General features: G+C 40.5%; 1 protein-coding gene across 7 annotated transcripts in view; it reads right to left on the bottom strand.

The window, feature by feature from the left end:
* Nucleotides 1-22,043, bottom strand: part of RUNX1T1 (RUNX1 partner transcriptional co-repressor 1) — a 141,005-nt gene that overhangs the window by 2,600 nt on the left and 116,362 nt on the right. For all 7 annotated transcript variants that reach the window (XM_035011507.1, XM_035011509.1, XM_035011508.1 and 4 more), the window contains 3 exons: nt 19,155-19,223; nt 13,306-13,496; nt 1-1,419 (listed from right to left, as the gene is read on the bottom strand). The exon at nt 1-1,419 is cut by the window's left edge and continues 2,600 nt beyond it. In XM_035011507.1, coding sequence (XP_034867398.1) covers nt 1,144-1,419; nt 13,306-13,496; nt 19,155-19,223 — 536 coding nt within the window. In that variant the 3' untranslated portion in view covers nt 1-1,143. The remainder of the gene's footprint in view (nt 1,420-13,305; nt 13,497-19,154; nt 19,224-22,043) is intronic.

Here is a 22,043-nt window from a genome sequence, read left to right on the forward strand (position 1 = left end):
ACTAAATGTGGGCATATGGTTAAACTACAATGCATCTTCACATTTGTCCAACACATTTACAAGAAAAACACCATTGGGAAACCTCACAGGACAGAAGTGTTTTAACACCAAGAGAACTACTAGTTTTTAATTAAAAATCCAAACAGGGTGGGGTTGAAAAAATTTGGAAAGGGGCTGGAGCTGGAGCCACCATTTTTTTAATTATTTTTCAATATAAAACGAATGAGCTGGAACAGACCCAATGTCTTACTCTGTGGAACCTTGCAAAAGTGAAGAAACGTCGAAGGGTTATGTAGGGCAGCTGGCTGATGTCAAAGCTGCCAGAATGCTAATTAACTGCAGGCTGAGTCTCTTACTTGTGTGTGTGTGTGTGTGTGTGTGTGTGTGTATATATATATATGTATATATATATATAAAAAGGAGCCTTTTGTACTATGGCATTTTTTTTTCTTGCTGCTGTATTCATACATCCCACTGCAAATCATCTTTCATTTTTCATTCTGTTGACCTGGATATTATTTCTTTTCAGAAACAGGAAAAAAAAAAAACGAACATCTGTGTCTCCTTCCAATATGCTACACATCTGCGCGTTTTGTAGCGGGTCTTCAAAGTTCAGTTAGCAACCCACGGACGCCATTCATCTTCTTGTTAAAATGTCTACCGCTGTAGCCAATGCTCATGCCCTTGAGGGTGTTCCTCTTTTTTTTTTTTTTTTCCATTATTGTATATAAAGAACATTGTGACTTTTAATATTAGCATTTTTGCTTTCAACAGCAATTAGCAATCTCTTGGTTTGCTGTTTGGTAAAGCATCGGTTAATGAGGTCACCTAGTTTAAAATCCCAGCTACTGGAAAATAACAGGGAGGAGGTCAAATCTATCATTTCATGTTATATTCTCTGCTCTCTTTTCAGTTCTCTAAGGAAAAGATATCTTTGTTATCCACAATAAGTCATTACGACCCGTTACTGGCCCTCTGGTTTTACTACTGCCTCAAGATACAGTTAGGTTCTCTCTTGCTGAAGTACTGAAATAGGATAGTTCATCTATAAACAAACAAAAAAACAACTTTGAGCATCTGAGGATGAGGAATTGGTTTCATGTTGGTTGTGTTGTCTTTCCTCGGACAGTTCTGAGTTCACGTCTAGCGAGGGGTTGTCTCTATGGTCGAAGGGGTCCCCGGGGTGGTCGACCTCGGGGTGGCTGCTGGTGGTGTGTCCATGGGGCTCCCGGCCCCACTGTTGGGCGTGACGGAGGAGCTGACCGCAGGCGTGTCCCCCTGCTGCTGGGCCTGCAGGGTCTGTCCGCAGATGTGGTGGTGCTTCTCCCAGTCTTTGTGCTGGCAAAATGAGCCACAGTACCGGGCCGTGTTACAGCCGCTGCAGGTTTCACTTGCTTTGCGGCCGCAATTCCAGCAACTCTACAGGAGAAGGCAGAAGAAAGCAAAACCCTCGATTAACACCTCGTCTGGGTCACGGTCTGGAACAGTATGCTAGGCAGCACTGCCACCGTTATTCTCGAGAACGTTGCGGGAAGAATAAAGCGTCCGGGGCCGTGTCTATGTGTGCATACCAAACACACAGAAGATGCAGGTTTGCACGTGATCGCCCCAGCTTTTCTACCAACGACTATTCTAACAAACTGGTTGAAGCTCCTTTCTGGGTTTACTATAAAATCCCCCTTCCCTTCACGTTTGGCTATCTTCACAGCGGGGTTCTCTGTTCCCCCATAGCAACAGTCACTAGATCTACATTTTGCCCCCTTCCAATACCAAAACCACAGTGGTCAGACATGAATATACCGCTCCTGGCAGGAGCTCCTTCCCCCCAGATACTAACAGGAATCACGAAGGACCTATGAGAACCGTAGATGAGATTCAAAGAAGCATCATGCACCAGATAGAGGACTGCGTTCTCCACTCCATCACAGACCAAGGAGAGTGAGGCAAGGCACTGGAAGCTCTCCGGGGGTTCGTTCTTCCCACTGTACTCAGTCACTCAGTGTACCTGACAAGGACAAGCTGCAAACAAGCTCCTTCCCTTTAGCAACCTTGAGGACAGGATCCTTGGTTCTTCTCTGACAGACTCGAAGCACCCAGAAGAGTGCTTGCCCTATAGCAGGTGCTCAATAAACATCTGTGAAATGACTGAATCAGACTATACCTAATTTGATTTTGAAGAGTGGAAATACTGAAACCTAAGAGTAAACAATGGGTCTCTTTGCATACAATGCTTCTCAGCGGCTGGGGTTCCTCGGCAGCAGCTCTGAGTAGTTAGAATTCTAAGTAGAGGAAAACTGACAACTGGCGAGGCCATTGCCAATCTCCGGAGCTGCTGTACAAGAGCTGAGTGAGAAAAGCAGAAATGAGGTTGCCTCTAAGATTTAAACTCTGAGATAAACACATCATGAATCAGAGCATAGACACCCCAGAGGTAGAAAAGCATGCGGATGGGAGAGATGGTCCGGGACAAAGGAAGGCCTGAGCTGCCAGGGGCCTTTGCAGGACCCTGGCAGGACCTCCAGAAACCAACATTAAATATCGGTGGTTCCTTTGACAAAACCGTTCCCAGTGTGAAATGCTGTATCAAGTCAGCTTAGCATTGTGCCATTAATCTTTTTTATTCTTTATCTTCCTTGGTTTTGATGATTTTCTTGCAAAACAAACTTCTGACTATACTATGGTAACCCCAACCCAGGTGACTGGTATGTGGTTGTGTCACAATTAAAATACCTTTTTAAAGGCCCTGATATATGTGGATATTAAACATCTCCCCACTGTGTTGCCCGAATTGGTTTGCTTCCAGCATGCTGGTTGTATGGCCTGAGGCAGGCTTATAAATCTACTAAAAATACCCCAGTAGAATGTCAGTCCATCAGCCTGGTATGTATGGTTTTAGAAATGTCCAAAATATACAAAGGGATTTTTAGCAATCTAATTTTGCGAACAAATAAAGGGGCTCCTATAGGCTTTTAAAGTGCTGGGAGCCTCTAAACTCCAGAACTCTGGTTTAAAACGTAGAACTCAGCTATACATTCTTATTTCTTTACCATTCATTAATTATGGCCCAGTGAAGGGGCGGGGGGAATTTAAGAACTCAAACTATGGTCAGTGGGAGGGGTTTTAAGTGAACATAGTTGAGATTTAGAGACTTGGTTTGTATGTTAATGTCATAAATAAAAATGGGATTAAAGCAAAGTAATTTTTCTCCTACTTCGATTTAATTTATCCAGGAAAATATTTCAAGAGATGTGTACCTCGGGATCAGAGGTTTCTACCATAACTTAGAAGCCCTTCTCTGTCAAAATTAATGCAATCACATTGTGTGTGTAATGGTCCTAACAAAGCCATGAACAACGTGAGCCTGGCCCATCCTTCTGAGGAGTGAAGTATAATGCTCAGCGCCCACAGTGAAGTTTAGTTCCTTGAGGTTTAGGCATTTAGAATAATGCCAGCTGGATCCTGGAAGAAACTCAACAAATAAGCAAAATTCCTAAATTATATCAGAAAATCCCAATTAGAGAACAGAGACCTGGATCGAAAACAATATTTTAAGGAAATTAAACATCTAATCTGAGTCAAGTGGCTTCTTTAGGAAATAGCCTGGTGTGAGTCTTATCCTTTTTCTGGCAGAGGCTCAGTTTGGCAGACACAAGGGTGGTAACTGCCCAGCACTTCAGATTGAAATCAGATGTAGGCAACCTTCTCAATTTAAGCTGATTAAACACACAGACTAAACCAGGTAATTACAAATGCATGTGCTGGGGAGTGGAAAGAAGGGACAGAATGGGAACTTCTTTATTTTTTAAAAGTGTTTTCAAAGATGGGAACAATTTTATAAATAAAAAAGTGGAATGATGCCAAATACAGAAACAGATGTTTTGGATCATGAAGCTGCTGGGAACTGAGCTTTCTTGCCTAGCATCACTGGGTTCTGACCCAGGATTCAAGAGCTCTGGCTAGTTTCACCTCTAGTCCCATTCCGAGGTTGTTCGATTCCATTCATTTACCACCCACCCCCGGGGACAAAAACAACCTTCAGCTGTAGGAAAGTACAACAAAGAGCAATTCAAATGAGCTAGTGGGGGGGAAAAAGCTACATATTTTTATTGCTCTTAACACGGCATGGCAATGAATGTGTGGGGAACTTCAGCGCAAGAGTTCCATTTATAAAAAAAAAACAAAACTCCGCAGTGCATATTCCTTTTTAAAAGCTCATTAGAAAACAGACAAAGGAATTTCTATTAATACATTTCTCTTGGGTGGCTCTACTGAATTTCCTGTTGGCTCATCCATACTTGCAAGAATGATGCCTGACCGGGGGCACTCGGCCACTCAACCATCACACTTCTGGGGACAGCGGAATGTGTAGAGTCTCGTGAGTACCCTAATTTGGATCATTTGAAATTTCTAAGCTTTCTGCTGTTCACAAAGGTGGAAAGTGCAAACTGTGTATAATACCCAGGGGTGTATCAACAATGGTTTAATCTAATTTTAATTTTTCAATTTATGCTTTTTATATTCAGGCTAGTATTTCCTGATAGTTGTTTGTTCGTTTCTTTCTTTCATTTTTCTTCCTTCCCTCCTTCTCTTCCTTCTTTTTCCTTTCTCCGATCAATCCATCCATCCATTCATTCATCGACCCATCCATCCATCCATCCTATAACTGAGCTTCCCTCTCAGTCCTCTGAAGAATGATGCTGGCAACTGAATTACCGTGACATGTAGAAGGCTCAAGAATACCATTTCATAGCAAATTTCATTTCCAAAATTCATGGCACTTTATAGTCTTCCCTTATTTGTGATATTATTATTCCCTTTCTGGCATAAAGAGTATTTTTCCCCTGATCTGAAAAACGGGAGTCAGCCATTGACCAAAGTTAGGCTGTGACTCCAAGAAAATGAGGCTGAATACAACCCTCCCTTTTGCTAAATGTGCTAATATTACAGATGGAAAGGGAAATAATGAACTGAAGCTTCGAAATGCCAAAGCTTTGTGTCAAAGATTGTTGCTACTTTGTTTCATACCAGCCATTCTCTTCATCCCTAAGAACAAAATTGTTTCCTTCTTCCTATTTTAGATACACTGAGAATGGTCTTTCATAGCCCTACCTGGAAAGTAATATCTTTTCTGGTTCTTTCTGTTGGCAATTCTTTTTCCAAGAAACAAAACATTTTCTCCTGATTACTTTAAGTTTCTCCAGGTCTATACTCACCTACAATTCTCCAGAAAAACTCTTGCATGCAAATGATGCTCAATGAGTAAAACTGAATTATTACAATTAAAATTCCCAAAATATAAAGAACTCTACAACACACGGACTTAAATTCACAGTAAGATCACATCTTACATTGGCCTTGCACAACACAGTTGAAATCCACTTTCAAATACATTCTACAGCTTAGGAAACTGAGGCCCAAAGAATAAATAACTTTTACAGTAAATGACTTGCCTCAGGTCACGCAGATATGAAACTATATAGCCAAGGTTTGATTCACCCAGGCCTTTGGACTGCAAATCAAACACATTCCCCCAAAGTGCCACACTCTGTCCATTTTGGATATTTCTTAGAGCCTGTCTTAGCCGGAATAAGGTTAGAAGGGTGCTTCACTCCTGAAGGCAGACAGAGGTTGGCGCAGAAATGTGTGCATGGTGTGCAATGGAAAGAGCTTCCCATGTTGAGTGGCTTCAGTCAGCCTGTCTCGGGTTTCACTTCCAACTACTTCACTTAGTGGCCTCAGAACCATGGGGCGAAGTACTTAACCCCTCAAGCGTCAGTACCTACAACACGGGAATGATATAACTGCATGGTTGTTGAGGATGATGTCAGGGCTAAGCACGGTGCCTGATGTTCAGGAAGTCCTGAATCAAATGGCAGAATGTAACAGTCTTGGCACTGGCCAGAAGAAAACAAGACAATCTCAATCGTTTCAGGGTACATGGCCCCATGCCTCCCCCCACAGACACTGACAGCTGCGTAGAAAACACATCAGCTTACCTCCCCTTCCGCTTCATCAGTGACCACTTTTTCTGTACCCTCATTGTCCTCAGACCTCCAAAAACTTCGCCATTACTGACCATGTCCCCATTCCTCTTTTCTGAATTCCCCTTGTTGAAATTCCCTCTAACTTTTGTGTTGAGATACTCAAATTCTGTTGTTACACTGTAACCTCTTTTTCTGTTTGTTCATTTCCCTCTAAATATTTGGCAGGAGGGGGACGCCTGGGTGGCTCAGTCCGTTAAGCGTCTGCCTCCGGCTCAGGTCATAATCCCAGGGTCCTAGGATCAAGCCCCACATCGGGCTCCTTGCTCAGCAGGGAGCCTGCTTCTTCCTCTGCCTGCCAGTCCCCCTGCTTGGGATCTCTCTCTGACAAATAAATAAAATCTTTAAAAAAAACCTGATTCTTTAAAAAAATAAATAAAAATAAATATCTGGCAGGAGGGGGAAGCTGGCATAAAGGTAAGAAAATCTTTTCCTTCCTATGCTCTCCCTCATCAGCCCTCCTCATGGTTTCAGCTATCAGCTGTAACAAAATGACACTCCAACCTGTTTCTCCAGCCCTTTTTTATTTCCTTCCTGAGCTACTTTCTGGAACTCCATTCACCCACTAATCTACCACGATGCTCCCGTCACCCAAGTCAGTATTCCCTAAACCTGACTCTCTGGTGTGGTCTGCTTTAGTCGCTGGCAACACTCACGTTCAAGACTTTATCATCTTATTAGAAACTCCTCTTTCTTTGATTCAGTGCCAGTCCCCACAATCCTGCCTCCATGGTCTCTCCCAGCTTTCCAAGCTCACAGTTACTATGCAAGTTCCTTCCCTGCCCTTCCTGGTAGAATAGCTTCTTAACTGGTTTTCCATTTCTCTCTCTGATACACACTGCTCACCTGGAAGGTGACTTGGTTATAAAATACTTCTACTCATCTCAACAACCTTACAAACTGAGACACATAAACATTACCCTAGTTTTACAAAAATGAAAACCAAAGCTCTAAGAGGTGAGTCACTCTAGACCATTCCAGGTCCAGCACTCCTTCCACTATACTGTGAACATCTGTGGATGCAAACAGCTGGCCTTTTAATATGAAACAACCACAAAAAATCTTATTGTAACACAGAATCACGGCTTATGCTCTGAAAGCTCCAAACTGTTCTTGGGATCAATGGGTCTGACAGGATCACGGGGCCTAATAGGAACCATGATGCGAGACTCCTGGGCTGTAACTGTGTCGTAACTAATTCTACAGCAGCTACTGAGGTCGAGTTTCTATAGTTTGGGACATACTGCACAGAGTCCACTGGGGGTGGTTCCATTAATTCTAGAAGGAGTAAAGAAGATGAACCTCCCAGAGTGACTGGCTCACACTGTCAGGGCTTAGCACGTTCTGGAAATATAAAGTTTAAAGCTTTGATCAGTGTTTCCCTTTAAATGCAACAAAAATGTCCAACTTCAATGTAAACTGTGTGGTTCTGCACCTATGTTGGAATAATAGATAAAGGCCATTTTAATCTGGAGAGAGGCGGATATCAATCTGGTGGCTTAAAATTCAAAACTATTAATAGTATAGGGGCGCCTGGGTGGCTCAGTCGTTAAGCGTCTGCCTTCGGCTCAGGTCATGATCCCAGGGTCCTGGGATCGAGACCTGCATCGGGCTCCCTGCTTGGCGGGAAGCCTGCTTCTCCCTCTCTCACTCCCCCTGCTTGTGTTCCTGCTGTTGCTATCTCTCTCTGTCAAATAAATAAATAAAATCTTAAAAAAAAAAAAAACTATTAATAGTATAATTATTTACTCTTTGTTCTCTGCCCACTTGCAGTCATTCCCTTCTATCCCCAAGCTAGAACTGGTTATGGATCTCAAAGAAGAGTTGTACCAGGTTCTTTGGAAATAGGCCCAATCTGACAATGTTCATTGGGAAAAAAAACTATATACGGATGGGAACCAGATATGAATATGAAAAAAATAAACAGTTTAAGATGGCCAGATTGGGTAAATTTCCTTTTTTTAAATTTTGATTTATAATGCTGGCAGTGTATTCTAGGTGCAATACGTTTTATACACTACAAAAGAGAGAGAGGGAGAGCATGAGCAGGGGGAGGGGCAGCAAGAGGGGGAGCAGCAGACTCCCCGCTAAGCAGGGAGCTGGATGATGTGGGGCGCCAGTCGATCCCAGGACCCCCGGACCATGACCTGAGCCGAAGGTAAACGCTTAACTGACTAAGCCACCCAGAAATTATCATACTGCTTAAATGTCTGCCCCAAGTCCAGCATTGTTCTACTATAATAACAATTATTAGTCTATAAAACCAAGTAAAGTTAGAGAACTAGGTAGGAATAATCTGAAGGAAGTCCAATGAAGAAATAGATACACTAATATACAATCAGGAAAAAAAAAATTCCTCTATTGCCATGTGGCTGTTAAGAAGGCAGCCCGTCTGGGTTGAGGGCCAGCTCACACTTACTGCTGAGACCCTGAGCAGAGGCCGAACCTCCCAAGACTCAGCTTTCCTCGGCTGCAAAATGAGGTCAAGAGCACCGTCTACACTACCTGGACTCACAGGAAGAGTAAATGTGCTACAGCACAGAGAATACGAGAAGCAGTTTTCTACTATGCCTGGTAGAGTTAAACATTCACCGCAGGTCTGCCAGTTTCACCTCAGGCCAGACAAACTTCCTGCCACCCCCACCAACTATGCTGAGTGAGGATTTCTGCATGCCAGGGACAGCCTGGTGTACAGGACTGGCCTGTCCTGGCATGAGCATCCCCTTTTCCTCTGAGAAGAGCCCCAGCATAGATGATAACCAACTCCCCCAACCCACCTCTGGGGCAAATAATACTTGTGCCTAGTCATTCCGGACTCTACACCTTCTTACTGCTCTTCTCCGCAGTTCAAGATTTTCAACTCCTGTCTCCTCCTTCTGGAATTTTTCCATTCTTTACTGCCTACTTTTCAGAAGCACTGGTTTTCCTAAGCAGAATGGGCATTAGTAGGTCCATTGTACATGTGTGAAAACAGGTAGAAAGAGGAAGGCTAAACTCAGAAATCATAGAATGAGGTATTCATGAGCATCAGCCCTTAACACAAACAGCTCAGAAGAAACTCAGTCTAGAGAGCTGGTCTTCTGATGCTGAAGCTCAGATTCCTTCTTGAAGTCCCTATGAAGGGGAGAATAATTATTTTGTGCATTTATATTATCTACATACGCATTTTTGTAGTTTCAGATTAGATCATGTATGATCTAAGTAAGAGATGGGTACATGTCTATAATAGCAGATGGATTCAAACTAAGGGAGAGAAGGGAGAAAAAGACTTGTTTTAGTCAGAAAAGCTTAGTGTATTTTGTGATGCAGGACTGTGGGAAATATGAGCAGATAATGATGCCTTGCATTTACAGCTCTCAAAACACTTTGAATTAAAATGCGAGAATAAAAAAAATCCTCAAAACACTGTGTGTCAACTATTCTTCAATAAAAAACAAAAACAGACAAAAAACTTCTAAACACTCCTGCGAGTACGGTAGCAAAAAAGATCTCATTCCTTAAGAAGACATAAAGACTCACAGCAGTGAAATGATTTGCCCCCGGGTGCTTGAAACAGTAACTGAGCTGGAGCCAGGATTCAGGTCCTCCTCTTGGATTCTTTTGCCCCCATGCACCTGCTCTGGAGCTTTGCTAGCAAAAGATGACCATCAAATCGCCTGAGCATGGCCTTTAAGTGGTGTGGCCATATAATTCATTATACAAACCAGAATACTTGAGAATAAAAGGGACCATTTGGTAATTACATGGGACAACAGGGGTAAACCAGGACTGTGTCACTCAAACTGGGAGGTATGGTCACCCTGTACTCCGCCTTTATATACTACTCTCCTGATTTTGACATTGAACAGCACAAGCTATTTAAGACTTTGTGCTATTTACGCTTTCCAATTCACAGAGGCGATCTGTCTAGCTGGATTCAGTCATTGATTTGAGTTTCTTAAAATGTTTTAACTTGTGTTGTTTATGCACACACAAAAAAATGAAGGTTACCTCTTCTACCAACCCTCTCCCCCAAAAGGAAAAACATATACCCCGGGCAGATCAAAGCCAGTTGAGTTTCTGAAGATTGTTCAAGTAAGATCACCTGACGTGTATATCCCAAACCCCTCTTCTGGACGCCCTCTTCTTTCTTCCTTAACAGCCAACCCATCAAGAAGTGCTGCCCGTTTTATCTCATGGGTTCCCAGCCAACAGATACAATTTCCTCCACCCCCAGTGCCACCATCAAGCATCTTCATCCCCATCTGTCTCCTGAAACAGATTGGTTCCTCCTTTTCGTTTCCTCTAGTTTCTCTCCACACTGCAGCCTGAGTGAGCCTTCCCAAACACTCACCAGCCCCAGAGCCCTCCTGTTCTCAAAGCCTGGCACGGCTTCCTTTTCCACCTTTTCTCTTCCACCTGCACAGAGGCGCTGCCGTGCCCCCTGCCCAAGGAAACAGTGATGAAGCAATGGGGGTGGAGGGAGAGGGGAGCAGCTGCTGACCAGTTCCTGATTACCCTTCAGTACCACACAAAATGAAACCCAAGTTCCGGAAGCTTTCACACTAAATCTGTTAAGACTCTTATAATTTAGTGATTTGCCTCCTCTAATGAACTGTACTCTACCTGAAAGCAGAGGTATCATCCTCCCCGGCAGAGAATAAAAGCTCAAAACTTTGTTATTGAAAGAATACATGAATACATGGAGAGGAGTAATTTAGAGTTCTACGTATTGAATCACAGACTGCCCTGGGCAGGTCACAAACACGACTTTTTTTTTTTTTTAAAGGAATGCCCATTAATTTCTTAGTACAGTTTTTAAATCAATGGTTGCTATATTTAATGGGATTTTTTTTTTTAACCAATTACTATGGCAGCCAGACCTCCTACGTATTTTTCTAAGAAAACAAAGAACAATTTATCAAATTTCTACAGTACAATACTAGATGGGTCTTATTTGGGGTTGAGTAGCTAAAATTCAAGAAAACCCCCTGAAACAGAAGAGAGTTCTGAGAAGTACCTGAACTCTCTTCTCTGCACATCAGCTGGGCCAAGCAGTCTTGGCCTAAGAGATGCCCACCCTGGGGCCAACCATGGTGAAGGCTGGAATAGGGAGTTATATCCTTGCCGAAGAGAGCCAAAGTTCTGGTTCTGTCCTGGAGGGGCCCACGGAGCTTTATAGACTTGAGGTGACTTGCAAGCATCACTGCTTTTATCAGGTCACTTTTATCAGGTCATTTCTATGAAAAGGCATATATTCCTCAGTATGAGGAAAGAGCAGACTGAAGAAAAATAATGTGTTGGAGTCAAAGTTTTGCTCTCACTCATAAATTAAAAGTAAAGAATCCCTAAGGGGGAAAATAAAAAAAGTATTTACCTATAAATTTGGGCAAAAGATTGAGCTGACTAACCTTACTCCACCAGGCACTCAGACTATTCCCAGACCCTGTCATTCCTCAGAAGAAGTAGCAACATTAATTTAGGGCTAGGGGATTCACTTCTGTCAAGTCCTTGGTCAAACCACTTTTATAGTATGTGTGTGTACAGACTTTTGTCCAAGTCTAGAGGAGTCTCAGCTTCGTTCCAATGAAATCTCTCTTCCACCTTTTGCTCTCCTATTCTCAGGAAAATGTTTACATTGCTTTTGAAGAAAAGAAACTCAATTATTGGAGGGATCAAGCCCCCCACCCTGACTCTAAGTCTTTAAAGAGGTACTCCAGTTTAAAGAGAAGAAAAGTAAGAAATCAGGCTTAAGTTGCCTTTTAGATGATCTGCATCCAAAAATGACCATAAAGACCCTTATTTCTATAAATGTTAAATACTAATGTCAAGATCATGTATTTTTCTGGATAGATGTCAGGAATAAAGGTACAAAGCTTTTAGCCACTGAAGGAATACAGATTTCCCAAATACAAATACAAAAATTCCCAAATATTTCCCAAATACAAAGACTTAGTTCTCAATTTCTTCCTAAACATCCATCTTTAGAATTTAGTGGCCTACAGAATACTCTTACTATACGTAACAGCCCTAAAGTGTTGTGTAAGTGATAATGTTTCAGTGAAGGCAACTACTGTGCTTCATGGTGTTACTAATTTAAATGGAGCAGGACAAATTCTCTCCAAAGGATGTTGTCCGAAATTTAAAAAAAACAAAACAGAAAATAAGGTCCTTAAATATCTTAGCCACAAGATGCCAATAAAATTGAATTTATGTCTGGCTTAATTCGACAATGGAAAAGTCAGCAGTTAAAGAGTAAACTTCCCTTTGTCCCTCTTTTCCTGAGAAACTTTCAAATGTTGAAAATCAATTCCTTTTGTCCCCTTGTTATTCATCTGCTACACATTAAATAGAAACTCTGGGCATTGAGTGATTCCCGCAGGGTCTTTCATCTACAGAGAAGCCTGGTACAAATTAAATTCTTACTCTCCCTCACAAATTATAGATATGTATTGTAGTAGACCATTGATTTATCAGTTGACGCTCTTGCTAGTTCAGCTCGGTGAGACTAGCTAACTACGGTCCTTTATCTGAGTTATTGTAGGGTGGGGGATGATTGTGAGGCCGCATTAATTAATGCGAAACATTACCATGTTGTTCTGACTTTGCAGGCTCTATTTTAAAAAGCATTCTGTTAAGTACCGTGTTTTAGTTACTTCCCAGATCCTTGAGCCATCTGGGCTACGTGCGTGTATTTTAATACACTCAAACAATACCACCTCTGGTGGTGAGGTGATGGACAACATCGTGGTTATTACAAATCATGTGGAAAAAAGAGACTGTGCAGAGGATCGCTTAGAAAGGTTGAGCTGATGCAGAGGCCGTCTTCGCAATGGAATTTAGGACCAATAGTGAAGGGACGGGCTGCGATGCTGGCCCCGCAGTACCTCTTTGGAGAGCATGTCTGCACAGGGCATCTCTACCGAACCCCTTCTATTAGAAGGAAACCACACACACATGCTGACAGACACATGTGACACAGCTGAGTCCGAAGCCTCTCAACAGTGCTAGGAAGTTGTGAGCACTTCCCACCAAAGACATTAAAAACCTTTCTTGGCAGAGTTGTCCTTATAGGTCTTTAATAAAGACAATATTTGCTCAAGCTCTTGATGGATTCCACAAGTGCTAGAACTCCCCCCAAATTATTCTGATCCCCATCCTGCTAAAGATCGGTTTGTCTAAAATCCAATACCCGCTTTTATTTGTGACCTCCTGGACTCAAACCCGAGCACTCGCATTAGTGGAAATGATCTGCTTGCCTTGGAAGCCCCTGCCAGCCCCTCACCTCGCTCGAATCCTCCTGCTGATTGATGACGGCCAGCGCGTCCTCCGCCGCCTGCCGCTTGGCCTCCGCCACCGTGCGCTCCATCTTGGCGCGTTCAGTTGTGATCATGTCATGGGCTTTCCGCTCGGCCTCCGACACGGCCTTCTGCAGCTCGGTCATCGCCTGGCGCTTCACCTCGTTGACCGCCTCCTCTGCGTGCCAGGCAGGCCGCACCGAACAAGAGAACATTTCCCTGTTAGCGCAGGACCCTGGATACTGATCGCTGTTAAACACAATTCTATAGAACGGGCGTGACTCCCATCCCAATTATTGGGCAGTTCTCCTGGCTGTCTAAATAGCCAGCAGCTTTCTGAAATTCATTTTGGAAAACAAAGGGTGAGATCTTTTTTTTTTTTTCCCTTTAACTTGCATGTCTGGGAATAATTTTTATGCTACTATAGCATCACTACAACTTTTCTACCAAACTAGTACCTCCAGAAATGATTAGGAGACCAGACTTAAGTAGCTAAAGGACAAAAGTCACCATCAGAAACCTGCCTGGATAATTTAGACACATTAAGGTGGTTTGCCACAAGGCCATAGGTTTAATATGCACATAGGGAGTGCATGTTAAAAAGCGTTCAGAAGAGAAGAGAAAGGGGATGGATTTTACACATATCCATACCTAAGTGCTAACAATTATTTTGCTGGTGAAACATACAGCACAATAGTAAAAGGTAATTCGTATGGCAATTATGTCGACGTAGACCTTGGAAAGAAAATCCAGGATGAAACAGATGATCTGGCTTTTCTTTTTCCTAAGTCATTTCCTGAGTCATGTGGATTTACGCCCTTTCAGGCTAAATGATAGGATTCTTTAAAAAATCATTTTCTCATTTTCCAGTTTTAAGCTGTTGCCCATCTACTCAATCAAATATATATACAGCTTCGCATAACCAACTGTTGCACTAGACAAACGTAATTGAATCATACCAGAGGCCAAAACAATCAGGCCTGCCTACAAACCTGCAAGGTGTCAAATTAGCTCTTTATTTTTGGCTGTGGAAAGGGTGCAAAGATTTGACTAATGTACAATATGAGATTGACAACTAAAACAAGTAATTTCCATTTAAAAAAATTAACTGTTCTAATTAACAAGGGAAAATATCCTCCCCCTAAATTAGTTTATCTAATTTTCATCTTTATTCAAAGCAAAATGACAATGATTAATTGAAAATTTAATAAGCAGTAATTATTAACTTGGCAAACCTAGTACCAATTAACACTCTATTAAAACTAATTATGACATGTTTCACTCAAGTGTTTTCACTTAATTGTTTCACCCACTTAAAAAGCACCTTAATTAAATGTTGTTTAATTAAAAACATAGATTCCTAATAAAAAAAATGTTTTACTGTAGATTAAAAATGTAAGAGATGCAAATATTCCTATGGTTTCTTAAACGTCTATGGTTTATTTCACACATCTATAGCCCAGGCCTTGAGGATCATCAAAAGCCCTCCACTAGTAATTAGCTGGCATGACTTTTTTAGCCTCTGTCACGCCAGCCACATTATTTCTGAAGTTCTTTCGTCTGTAATTACTGTCTCCTAGGTTTTATAAACTAAAATATAAGGGAAAGATCCAGACTGGAAATATTAACTAAAATATGTTAAGCCTTTGTTGGTTGCTCTAAGATATGCCATTTAAAATCTGGATAGAAAGAGTACTGCACAGAGCTTGCAGCTCTTTCTTCACCAGGAGGTGAAAAGATGCCTTTATTACCCTATCATAAACGACCGGGGGCACCAGGGAAGTACTGCCCTTCTAACTAGACAGCCAGGGTCTAATTTAGTTTGAATATTCAAGGTGAATTAAAATTCTATCTAAGTGGTAATACAGGACAATAATTTTTGCTTACGATCAAAGCTGTAGCTTGACTAATTGTGTATGCAAATCAGGCAATTTATATTTAAATTATGCATTCCTATTCTAATCCCACAGGCATATACAGATCAGCAAAGAGAGTTGGTAGGACATTTGCAAGGTGCTTGAATATTTATTACCAACTGCAAACATTCACTGATTGTTTGAAAAAGAAATATACTGAAGAAAACACTCGGTTGTGATTTGAAAACCATCTTTACGTTAGATTTTTCCCTCAATTTTATGAAGACTTTTCATACCTTTACGGTGTGTTCTGTTATTTTTGCTGTTGCTTTTAAAAACAGTAATTATAGGGGAAAACGGATGTGGCCTTCAACATTTGTTAGGACCCAAAATATTTTTTTATTTTTAAAGATTTTATTTATTTATTTGACAGAGAAAGACACAGAGAGAGCAGGAACATAAGCAGGGGGAGTGGGAGAGGGGGAAGCAGATTTTCCATGGAGCAGGAAGCCCGATGCGGGACTCGATCCCAGGACTCTGGGATCATGACCTGAGCCGAAGGCAGACGCTTAACGACTGAGCCACCCAGGCACCCGAGGACCCAAAATATTTAAAAATGTGTATTGTTACACTATTACATTGTTATACTCTTACTGGGGTAACATGCAGAATTTGAATGGGGTTTGTGAGTTACATACTATTAACGTCCTGATTTTGGTAATTGTACTATAGTTACATAAGAGAATGTCCTTGTTCTTAGGAAATACACACTAAAATGTTTAGGGTAAAAGGGCATCAGATCTGCAACTTACTCTCAAATGGTTGGGGGAAAACATGCATAACAGAGAAAGAAAGGGAGGGAAGGAGAGAGGAAAAGAAAGATATTAAACCAAATACAGTAAAACAGGGAAAACTGGGTAAAAAGATAAGGCAATTTTTTAATACCATTTTTTGCAACTTTTCTGCTAGTCTGATATCATTTCAAAATAAAATGGTGCTAAATATTGTATGATACACTTTCATGCACAGAACATACTTTCTGCAATTATATTTCCTGTGTAAAAGGATACCCTGGTTATACTACATTGAATTTTGAGAGCTCTACCCCTTTGATATTTTTCAAATGCTTTAAACTTTCTTTTATTTACTTATCTTTTGCCACAAAGGTAATGTATAATACTTTGATTGCAAAGACATACTTTACAGGTTTTCTTCCAAAAAAAATTTTGCCCACAGCAAATTTTAGAATCTTGGGGAAAAAAGCTTTCAAATTGTAACAAGCTGAGTGCAGATGTCACATTTTGACCTCAGTGTTTTCATCATGCTGGATGCCTTGACACTGTGAACACTAGAAATGCTTTTTAAGACGCCTATAAAGATAAGTATTATAAGCAGTTATTCAAGATTTCCAGATGAAACTGTCGCCTGTACTTTGGGGATTTAATATACTCCTTAATATTAGCATCTATCCATAGAACACTATCCCCAAACTGTTTTTGTGCAGATTAGGGATACTGGTGTGAGAATAACACAATACACACATGTAATCGACCCCACTTCCAAGTCCTATTTTAGATTGAAGCCCTAAGATAGAATATAGGCACATCTAAAAAATGTTCTGGGCATTCGTTTAATAAGGTTTAACGCTTCTTAGAGAGTCCATGGACATAACAGAAGCAAGGATTGTTCTTTCTCTACTTGTGCAGCCCCCACGATGTCAAGTATACCCAGAATTAGTTTCCGAAACCCACAAAACAGTGAAGAAAAATAAGAGTGGACTCAAAAGATTACAACATGTCAAATTTTTAAAGAACCTGATTAAGTGGCAAATATATAGTGCAGTTTTGAATCTGCTTCCAATTGCTTACCACTTATGGTAGGACTTCCTTTGTGCAGAGCTATTCAAGTTGACTTTCCAACAAAGGTGGTATATTCAGAAAAATCTGCTCTCGCATAATAGCAGTCAAACAAAGACTTGAGCAGATAATAGCACAGAAAAAGAATTTGGATTACACAAGGCTTTCCTGTCAATTTTTCTTTATGAACTATCAAGGATTTAACTTAAATACACATAAATAAAGGAAATGCAGAGAAAGACTCTCTCCCTCAACATAAAATGTCATCCTTCTGCTGTCCAAAATGGCAATTCTTTGTGTCTCTTATTGGAATAAGTTGCACTGACAGCTTAAGAATGGGGAAGAAATAGTGGTCAGAAAGAAGATGTACCAATTCTTCTTCCAGCTAGGTGACATGCGGCACATTTTAACAGCTTGGGAGTACCCCATGACCCAGGAAGAAATCTTAGAGGTGATGCTGTAAATCTGGTAAGACTATGCAGCTTAGCAACATATATAACCTTTAAGCTGAATATCTACCTGATTTGCATATTGGACATGCAAGAGAGCCTTCTGGTTCTCAATGTAAGCTACCAGGTCTAGCATACTATCAGATTTTGAAACTCCTTATCACTCTTACAAAAACAGGTATTTTTTTTTTTTTAAAGATTTTATTTACTTATGTGAGAGAGAGAGAATGAGAGAGAGTACATGAGAGGGGGGAGGGTCAGAGGGAGAAGCAGACTCCCCGCCGAGCAGGGAGCCCGATGCGGGACTCGATCCAGGGACTCCAGGATCATGACCTGAGCCGAAGGCAGTTAGTTGCTTAACCAACTGTGCCATCCAGGCGCCCCCAAAACAGGTATTTCTTAGAAAATCCTTAAAAACACTTGGGTAAGAGCCAAATGATCAGAGCATCAGCCAAGTTGCAAAGAACTACGGACAGAGGTGGATCAAATCACAACCCCAAGAGACCCTTTCCTTCACTATTTCCCCTTGATTAGGGATCCCAGCCCTACACCCATCTGACCCTTTGCAGAAATAGCATTTTCCAGTTTCTCCAGTCAAACTATTTTAATAGCTGGAGTTTAGAGCAGCTCAAAGCCACAGTATGTGTCTGGCACATCATCTTTAACTCTTGAAACAGGTTTTATGCTTCTCTCCTGAGTCAGTTTTTGCAAGGTTTTGGCTCAACTTTTCTAAGTGTTGGTGTTCCCCCAAGATTCTGCCAGATCCAAACCTTCCGCAGTCAGTGTGTCACTGGGAACTTTAAATCAGCCCCAAAATGGAGACCAGTATCTCTTAATAAAAATCTGATCGTGTACACAGGAGGAAAATATAGAAGTTTAGCAACTTTGTCATTTAATTTAGGAAACAATTTAGTTCTGGTCACTGAATATTAATTAGCCCAGAAGATCAATTTTAAATATTGGTTGTAGTCATAAGTCTGGGAGTACCTCAACAAAACTAGTTTTGTTAGGATTTTTTAAAGAATTTTGGAGACGTGCCAATTCTATCTCCACTTTTAAAAATCAGGAGAAAGGACTGACGTACGCAATTTAATTTCTAAAACATTAGTTTTTTTTTTTTTAAGAGTTTTGTTGTTTTTTTTTAAGATTTTATTTATTTGACAGAGAGACGCAGTGAGAGAGGGAACACAAGCAGGGGGAGTGAGAGAGGGAGAAGCAGACTCCCCACTGAGCAGGGAGCCCGATGCGGGGTTCGATCCCAGGACCCCGGGATCATGACCTGAGCCGAAGGCAGACGCCTAACGACTGAGCCACCCAAGTGCCCCTAAAACATTAGTTTTTCATTAAGAGTAAAGCGCATGCAAGCTGAGACCTCTTACGCAAGCTTTTAGCCCGAAACCATGAGAGCACCTGAAAAACAGGGGTTTACAACAGAAACACTGTCCGACGGTCAATTACGTGGCATTAGCAGATGTTCCTCGAATGAAAACTATTCCGTGTTCTAATCAGGTCCGGTGGAAGGATATTAATTAGGATTTTAAATTTTTGGCTTGTGGCGGGGGGACTGTTCTGTTTTTGCTGTCGTTAGCAGGAAAGGCCCTCCTTGTCGCTCCTCCCATCGCTGCATGAACACAGCTGGCACAACACTAGACTCGTGTTTTTCAACAGTTCTTACCAGCTTTCTTCCAGATCTCCTCTGGCACGTATCCAGAAGCAGGCCTGTGAAGGAATTCCCGATGCGCATCTAGGAAAAGGATGCAAAGCGGGTGGGGAGAGGAAGAAAGCACCATAAGCACGTTATGTCATTACACAGAATAGAAGCAAGCAACTTCCCATTCTCTTGGCTGCTCTACAAAAACATCATTCTAAAAGGCTGAGCATTTCACCTCTAGAAAATAAACACAAATAGCAAGGCCAGTCATCAGGGCTCAAGGAAAACAGAAGGTCATTGGCTTAAATGCCTTGTACGCTCAAAATTAAACAACTTCAGTGATTTCATTATACAACAGGATGTCTGGGAGCACTGCTCCCAGAACCCTGCCACTCTGAGAATTTCTACAAGCATGTTTATTTTGTTCAAGAAAATAAATTGTATTTGGTAGTTCTCTTTTCAAGAGTCAGATTGGTAGTTAAAAAAATCAAATCTTAGGCTAATACAATTTTCACATAGCTCTGATACCACCACCTTTCAATAAATAGTGAGCCTTACTCCATGGTTAACCAGTTCTCCCAATGACTTCTTAAAAATCTCGCTGGACACTAAACATTTTCACACAAATTGGATTGTAAGGATTTGACATGGGTGGAAGGAGGAAAGAATCATGAGAATGGATTCAGAGATATTCAGTTAAAACAAGATTAGTACATGCTTTCTAAAAGACCCAATGACGTTTCACTTTAAATGAAATGCTGTGCTTATCCTTGTCAAATTTTAAAAGTTTGAGAAAACAGATCATAATAAGTTGATGTAGGAATGCTAACCTCCAAAATAACATGTTTGTGGAAATGACAGGACACCTTTTACATTTTTCTATATATGATAGAAAATAAACTGAAAGTGTACAGTCTTCCATAGTTAAAATATGTACTACACGTCTTCCATATTGAATTTTTCAATGAAAGCCTATGTATTTAGAGGTTTGGGGGCAGGAAAAAAATCATTTTAACTTTTATAAATAGAACAATCATTCAACCCCTGATAAATTTCAAGTAATTAAGATAGTCCCTTCATTCATAAGAAATGTCAAGTACCAGAATATAGATTATGGAAAACAGAAAAGCACACTCAATTTAGCTAAGTATATATATCATTTTACATTTGAATGCCTTAAATAGGTCTGAATGTTTTGATTCCTTGCAGGGTACACTGATAGTGGCTAAAACTGAAGATTTCCCCAACTATTCTGAATTAGGAAAAGTTTATTATAGCTTAATGAAGGGCATCTGGAAACTCTCTGTATTATCTTTGCAATGTTTCTTGAATCTGTAATTATTCCAAATATACAAATTCTTAAAACTTTACATTATAATTTCATGATTACATGATAATCAGATGCACTTGAAATACCCATTCTCATGATTATTCTCATGCACACAGTGATTTCTGTAAGGAAAATGATGAAAACCAAAATGTTTTTATTTAAGTAATTTTCATTCATAAAACAGCTAGATAAAACTGTGGTGCACACACAACTTCAAGGAAATGTGATGTGGCTAATTAGATTCATCAGGATTACCTTCCACACCACTACAACTATTTCCCGAAGAAATAAAAAAAGTGTAATCAAGTTCACATTTAACCATATGACACAATGAAACAGAGAGAAACCTATGGCAGCTTTTAAAGACGGTTTTCTAGGAATAGATTTTGGCTTTAGTGTAAGAATAGATATGTAAAGAAAAACCATGCCTTCTCCAAAGTAAAAAACAATTTTTTTTTTTCCATTTATTGGATTAAGACAAGATCAACAGCTTGGTAAAAAGTATTTATAAATGGCCAATCATTATTACAGGGAATGGAAAGGTAATGTTAAGTCACCCAAAGGCCATGCATGAAAGAAACTAATTACCACCCCAGAGAGCATAAGTAGAAGAGAGTTCGTTCTAGAGCTCAGTGAAGTTGAATCTTGGCTTTGCCACCTACTAGTCAGGTGACACTGAGCAGGTTAGTTTCTCCATCTCTCAGTCACCACATCTGTAAAGTGGGGATACCAGTCCAACATTTGAGTGCACTGCTGTGGAGACTGAAAGAGGTACTTCCTATTACATGCTCAGCATGGCACATCCCAAATTCTCACTGGACTTTAGATGTTATTACCCTCATAACTGTTATCACTGTTATTATTTAGTAGGCTGTCCAGTAAGAATGGATATTTATTTCCTCATCAATAATTAAGGTGGAAACAAGCACCTTAAAGTTTCTTTTTCTTCCAGCACTTAAATCCACATAGCACAAAACTTAAAAAGAAAGGAAAGGAAAAAAGAAAAACAAAAAAACCTCTCAAGAGACTTGGATTAAGCAATATACAACAGTAATTTTTTATTTACTGAGTATATGTCACTTGGGGATAGAAGTTATTTCCATAGTTAGTAGTTCTCTTAGTTCTTGTTGGGAAGTCCTCAAATTTCTTACATGATATTTGTATAAATTTTATTTAAAACTCATAAATATTTATAGTCCCCAAATTTACTCAAAGATAATGTATAAGGCTTAAATCAGGCGCCCACCTTCCCAGGAGCTGTACAGTAGATTGTGAGGGTCCATATACCACACTGGAAAGTTATGCAATATTTCAAGTTGGCTATATATCCCTAAAATTCTCAGTGACATATAGACTCAAACTGCACCTGACCTTGAAACCCAACAGAAACACCAAAGCCAATCAAGTAAAACTTTTCTTAATCCCATCCTACTTTCTAAAAGAACTTCTTTTCAAAATAAGAATCTAAAGGCAAAAATATTTTTATATTCACAGATTTACATATATATGTAAATGTATATAAGAATGGAGCGATCAGATGTACTCCTCAGAATCTATTTTTGATACACTGATGAATACTACAA

Source organism: Mirounga leonina, unplaced genomic scaffold (genome assembly GCF_011800145.1).
Source record: "Mirounga leonina isolate KUSES-001 unplaced genomic scaffold, KU_Mleo_1.0 Mir_165, whole genome shotgun sequence".
Classification (NCBI taxonomy): domain Eukaryota; kingdom Metazoa; phylum Chordata; class Mammalia; order Carnivora; family Phocidae; genus Mirounga; species Mirounga leonina.